The sequence below is a fragment of the Erigeron canadensis genome, chromosome 3, assembly GCF_010389155.1.
Source record: "Erigeron canadensis isolate Cc75 chromosome 3, C_canadensis_v1, whole genome shotgun sequence".
Classification (NCBI taxonomy): Eukaryota; Viridiplantae; Streptophyta; class Magnoliopsida; order Asterales; family Asteraceae; genus Erigeron; species Erigeron canadensis.
The window spans coordinates 27,051,336-27,058,181 of NC_057763.1; the positions used below are offsets into that span (position 1 = coordinate 27,051,336).

The window sequence follows — 6,846 nt, forward strand, 5'->3', positions numbered from 1 at the left end:
CAGAGAATGAAAAAAAATTCCCGTGCACTGCTCAATTGTGAAAATCCATACGCGACCCGCTGACTCTTTCCCGTGTCTCAAAAGTGTTCTTTAGAACACACGTAAATGTTTTATAACAACATTTCTTAAATCGTAAATGGGTTTTCAAATCCAATTCAAGAGTCCAACTGAAATTTTTTGTGCCAAAGCCACGTTTGTATAGTTTAAATAGGTTCCCTTTCAGAAAATATAGGTAAAAAACCAATGGCAGAACGAGAGAATCAAAATCTAGTTTTTTTTTCTCACAAACATGTCTGAAATACACGAGGAATGTAAAAGGTCATTCATGATACAACTGCTTGTAAATATTGATACTGAATGGAAATGGGATATAAGATTGCTATATCATCATTTTGAACCTAATGCAAAAGATAACTTGGGTCGAGATTTGTTCTTGCCAAGCAATTTCTGCTGGTTTGCACGCTCTTCTTCCTCTTGTTGCTTTTTCCTCCGTAGAGCTGCTTCTTTTTGACGTTGGAGCTCTTCTAGCTCCTTGTATCGTTCTTCCTCACGTTTTTGCTGCTCCAATGCTTCTCTCCTTTGAGCTTCTTCAATCCTCCTTCGGTTTTCTTCAACTAGCCTCTCTAGCTCTTCTTTCTCTTTTTGAGCTTCTTCCTGTACGTATACATAGACTAAGGTTATGATATGCATGTTTGTTTATTGAGATTTGGGAATGACAAGCTGATACCAAGTGATCATAGATCAACTAGTCCCGCCACATGTGACCACATGGGCCCACAAATGAAGGCTGCAAGTCACCAGTTTCAAATCTTGCCAAAGGCAAGTGGAGAAACTATATCTTTTGATCCATGTGTATGAATGATGAGTCACCGGACATGAGTTCTATGCGGTGTGCCCTTTGGGTACCAAGATGATACATGGAACCAAAGAGTTCCCGACTCCCCCCCCCCCCCCCCCCCCCGGCCCCACCTTTTTCCCCCTTTTTTAAATTAGAATGACAAGCTGATTATCAATGGAGTATATATGTTTGTTAACTGAATATGACGAGCTTATTAGAGATGGAGCCAAGAAATTGGCCCTAAGTCAGATATCTAAAATAGAGTGATAAATCTATTCATCGAGACAAGCGGCCCAGACAAATGGGTACCATTTCATAAAATTACCAAAAGGAAACTTGGACAGACGTAGCCAACCCATGCAACCGCTTTTGTCACATCAGGGAAACGATAATTTTGACAATATGCCAATACCTAACATGAAACACGTGTCGACAACCAAAACGTTATTAATGCATATTGAAGATAAGGTAGAATTAGCTTGCCTCTTTTCGTCTAGCTTCGTTAATTGCGGCTTCCTTCTCTTTCTCAAGTTGAGCTACAACTTCAATAAGAACTTTCTTCCGACCCTCCTCCAGCTGCCTCTGGATTTCTAGCCTGATCTCCTCTGACCCTAACCTTTCTTCCACTTTCTTCCTTATCGCCTCCTCCACTCTTTTTGCAGTTTCTTCCTCCACCAACTTAAACTCTGCTTCCTGCTGACGCCTAATAAATTAACATAAGTTGTTAAATGGGAGGTAATCATTGAGCACAAACCAAGATGCCTTGGAGCATTTAAAAACGAATGTTTTTTCCATATCAAAATACGTTCACATTTGCCGCCCTTTTTTACTTCTTACACAGGTGACAAACTGACCTTCATGTAGACAAGAGGACTATATATGCTTATAAAGCATACCTCTAACGAGTTCCTGATCCAAACAAATCAGTTTCAAAACTGGTGAATAGTAGAAAAACGAGGCATCCAATTGATCATCAAATATAACAAGTTGAACTATAGCAGTATCTTCCTTCACAATAGCCTGTGGAGAAAAACGTCAAGTAACCTTTCACAGTTCTAAAGCTCATTACTAAATAAGTTTATGTTTAAATTCAGAGTCATATCTGCAAACCAAAATTTTATACTTTCCAGCAACACATGACACAATCTTGTGCTGGTGTTATTCTAATCTAACCCTGGCCACTGAAAACTACACGGAAGGGCCTCTTGTCTCAATTCTGCACCTAATTACTAACTAAGTTTATGTTTAAATTCAGAGTCATATCTGCAAACCAAAATTTTATAGGATCCAGCAACACATGACACAATGTTGTGTTGGTGTTATTTTAATCTAACCCTGGCCACTGAAAACTAAATGGAAGGGCCTCTTGTCTCAATTCTGCACCTAATTGAATGACAACTTTAATATCTCAAATGAGAAAGTAAGACACTAAAACCACAGGAAATCTAAATCGGCAGGAAACAGCCTGTTCGGCTGTTCTACAAACCAAATGCAAGCTTGAAATAACATGATATAGGCAATATAGGTTTATAAATCTGTTCCTTCAAATATTAGAGATGCCAATTTCACCCCTATTTACTCAAAGGGTATTTTTGGGGGTCAAACAAAAAAACAGATGATAGAAAAACTAGTTGTATGGGTAAAACAGGTTGAAACTTGAAAGTCACCAAAACGTGTATTTTGAAAGCATACAACGTCCAGAACGATTTTGTTGAAAAATAAATTAGACTAATATAAAAATAATAGAGATTTTAGTGATCCAACTTGAGATATTTCTTTACTATATAAAATAATCTAAAAAACAATTAAATTTTGGAATAACTATGTTTCCGGTCAACCGGGTCCATTTCTTATGCTACAAACATAACCAGCCTGACCCATTCAAATCATCACCTTTAAGACAACCTATCAAGAAAAAGACACCTTGAACCAAAAAAGACAACCAAAATATAAAAGTTTAAACCAAGAACACCTGAAAAAATGAAAATTAAAAAACATAATATGGTCTCAGTCTCTCAGATTAAATGTACCGGTTCTAGAAATCTTAAGGGGAAAAATCAACATGCCAAAAGACAATTGAAAGAGAAATTTGGAAATCAAGTACAACAATAAAAAGGTTCCAAAACTTTGAGTGAAACCAGGGGAAAGGGACAGAAGATAGATTAGAAATTTAACTATAGACAAATTTGGTAAGATTGATAAAAGATGACTTTCTACCAGCAAATAGAATAGCATGCTAAAAATAAGATTACCCATTTTGCCATACGCATTTGTTGGCGGTAAAGGTAAAGTTCTGTAAAAATAGGACTACCCCACACCTGGAAAAGTAATGTCTCATTTGGTTGGTATCTTGGAATAATTTTAGATATTTAATGTTATTATTGTACTGATTCTAGTGTTGGATGTTAGCCATAAAAAAGATTCATAATGAAAAAAAAAATTATTATAATATCATTATTTTCAATCGTGAAATTTAACCAAAGTTCACTATATAAATGAATTCCAAACAGGTAATGAACTTTATAGTTAGTTGATATGTGTTTGCCATTGATACAAGCACATAGAAAGTGATGTGCAGACTTGTGTAGTTGTGTATTGATCACCCATATAACAGTTGAAAACGTATGACGTTCAGAGAATACTTGACTCATGAATCAAAGTTATACACTAAGCCAGGTGTTTGAAGCACTTGAAAGCCACTCAAGATATAGACAGACTTATAAATATGTCTGCACATATCAGTCTGGAATAAGTATGTTCCGGGAGATACTCAATTCTAGTATTATCGTCTATTGATAATCATGTGTCATCATTTTACAATAAGCTTAGCTAAGGGAGGGTATTAACGCAACATATACAGTTTTCTTATCTTTTACAGAGTAATCTGTTCACTTATGAGTGCAAGTAGGCCAATGAGCACCCGGAACAAGAATTATTATAAAACAGCAGGCTAAAGTCAGATACTTTTATTTGTTCCATGACAGAATCAAGAAAGGTGACAGCAATATGTTTCCATATTCATTTTAATAGAGAAGTAGAATGCAGATATGCAACAGTAAGAGTATAATCACAATACAGACTCAAATATACATTAACAAAAAAATTCCAAGTTTTTATGTGGCATTTGAAGGCTAAAAAGTAATTATTGTGTACATGGTGATATGCTAAAGGTGTAAATGCCAATTAGTAGTCAGCAGTGATAAAATTGAAATGTTAAGAAAAAATGAAAAAAAGATAAAAATTGAGGAATGCAATTATGCAATTAAGTTTTTTTGAAAATGAGATACCTTTTCTTTTCATCTTCATCTTCTGTTTTCAATTTGTCAACCACAATTTTGCCCTCTATAGGCCCAATACTGGAAGATTTGGCTATAGGAGACAATGAAGAGCTTCTGCTTTTTCCCCGCTTATGGCGCCTTGGTGTTGCAGAGCGACTTCTGTGTCGTCTAGAAGCTGGTGAACGGCTTCGACGACGGCGACGTGGAGATATGGAGCGGCTTTTTCTCCTGTAAAACAACGATATATGAGCATGCCCTAATGTTTCAAACAACAGATAAGATCAAAAAGCATCGTAGCATCCCACCATCTAGCACCATAATACGAAAGCATTTACATTTACCTCTTATATATTGCAAGTATAAACTGAGAGCTCCATCTTTTATCACAAGAAACCGCTAAACGTAACCCAGCATGTATATAATATGAATCAGCACCAATCACCAGCTCACTTCTCATAGGAAACTGCTTTTTTAAGTTTTGAGTTTAAACAGAAGGACTTTTAAATAATTTTATTTACATTTGGCATGCTTTTCCAATTATTCTTCTACATACAATTTTGTTTTTAAATTTCTTTTGAATCCAGATCAACACAGGCCCACATTATCCTCTCATGACATGACAACACTTCAACAAAGCTAGAGGCTCATCAAAAACAGATATAAGGGTCGTCACACAAAAGAAAGTGGCCCCCTCAGGCCAGCAACATATCATATGAGAAATACCCAGAAATAGTGAAATACACAACTTGATTCTCGAGACATAAGACATCTGCTAAAATATGGCAAATAGCCAAATGATGCCAATTCTACATGTAGCAATACTACAGTTTCTGTTAAGAATAAATTGTTCCCATGAAAGCCTTGACGTCTTGTTCTGGAAAAAGCAAGTAGCTAAAATACTTGAAACTTATATCTCCATTCCTGAGACTAATTAACCCTTAACAAGAAAAGTATGCTTTGACAACAACAGAATTCTGAATTCTAGATTTCTGTTTCTGTCCTTCCAAGAAGTTACGAATAATACACGTATCAGAACATGATTTGAACCATGCATCACCGGAAAGTTATTTGACCCAAATCAGTTTCTGCCAGGTCCCGTTTCAATACCAATTTATGTGTAAAATGTAGAATTCGGCTCACCAGTCCAAACATCAATAGATCACAATTCACAAGCACAATTATTTTAGCTAGACTCTCTTAAAGTAGCAATATACTCGGTCTGAGCAAGAAGCTAGTGTTTCTAGTAACTATATTATCTCATTGAGATGGATATAAGTTAAGTGCATAAAACTCTATCTAACTTATCACATAGTGCTTCCATGTGCATCATATTTTCAAATCTTCTTTCATGTGTATCAGACTTCAATGTTTGAGTTCATCAAGTAACCATTAATTTACAACTTTTGTAGGATATTTTTTTTAGCCAGACATGTCAACCAAATACATAAAACTGTACGCTCATAAAAGCATACAACAGCATGAATTAAAGTCCGTTACCCTCGAATAAAAAGTATGAAAATATACTGCTCACAAAAGCAATATGTTATCAATAAAGAAAGGAGGTGACTTTCCCCCAATGTTTGTTATACCCACAAGCTCTGTAAAGCTTCAAAAACGTGATCAAGAATACGCTACTATTAACAAGTTCAGAAATTTATCAAAGAAATCAAATTCAAGAATCCGTCTAAATTATACGCTCAACAAAGATTTACACTAGGATGAAAAAGTTAAGACTACACAGCTTCAACTTAGCCAATTAATATACACAAACTCTAACTTCATCTAATATACATACAAATAGGAGTATATCTATAATCTATAACTTCATATACATCAGGAAAATTAGTTCAAACTAAAAACAATTTAAAAAACAAAATGCCAAAAAAAAAAAAAGCCTAGGCGAAATCGGATATCAATCACCTGCTATACGAATAAGGAGAACGATCTCTTCGGCTTCTCTCTCTTCGACCGTTGTGTCTCTGCACCACCGCCGGAGAAGGCGACCTCGAATACCTACTACTACGCCTCCGTTTATACGACGGCGATCGAGATACTTCCCTATCTCTAGCCATTTTCTACTTAATAATTTTAATATCTACAAAATAAACAGAAATTATTCATCTGAAAAACCAAAACTTTACATAAATTCAATCCAACCATTATTTATTAACATCTAAAACAGAAACAATAACGTGTATGTATGATGCTCCCAAAAACACAAACTCAATAAATATAGATACATATATATATATTATATATATGTATATGTATATAAGTGAAGAACTAATAAAACAAAATAAAAATGAATCAGATAATAAACAGTAATTAGATTCGATTATTGATACACTGTGTAAATACATGATAATTAAATTAATTGATTAATTATAACTTTTACCTTATTGCGATGATCGTTGAGGTGATGATTAGCAGAAAACGATGTCGTATTGAAAACCTGGTACAGATAAATTAGGGTAAAATTTTTGGCGTAGGAGAAAGCTGAAAGTGATGAATTTTAAATTAATTTTATTTATTTATTTATTTATCAATCAATTATTGTTTCGCTGATAAATAAATTTAATAAAATGAGTATTTAGTACTTATTTATTGAATCTATGGAACTATGGAAGTGTGTCTGTGGGCTTGATTTATGGGGCAGACTAGCAGAGTTATCAGGGTTAACAATGAGGATGGGCTTTTTGGAAAAACAATTTTGGGCTTATTTTCAATTTT

At 34.8% G+C, this 6,846-nt stretch overlaps 1 protein-coding gene across 2 annotated transcripts; it reads right to left on the minus strand.

Moving 5' to 3' along the window:
• Nucleotides 1-257: 257 nt before the first annotated feature.
• LOC122591145 (uncharacterized protein At1g10890) lies at nucleotides 258-6,624 on the minus strand. Of its 2 annotated transcripts, XM_043763361.1 has the most exons (5): nucleotides 6,512-6,624; nucleotides 6,037-6,211; nucleotides 4,126-4,344; nucleotides 1,322-1,541; nucleotides 258-654 (listed from the first exon to the last, which is right to left on the minus strand). In XM_043763361.1, exons 2-5 carry the CDS (start codon nucleotides 6,186-6,188, stop codon nucleotides 388-390), a joined length of 858 nt encoding a protein of 285 aa, XP_043619296.1. In that variant the 5' UTR covers nucleotides 6,189-6,211; nucleotides 6,512-6,624; the 3' UTR covers nucleotides 258-387. The 2 variants fall into 2 exon arrangements, with proteins under 2 accessions (XP_043619296.1, XP_043619297.1); XM_043763362.1 differs by lacking the exons at nucleotides 6,037-6,211; nucleotides 6,512-6,624 and adding an exon at nucleotides 4,458-4,579.
• Between the last annotated feature and the right edge of the window lie 222 nt (nucleotides 6,625-6,846).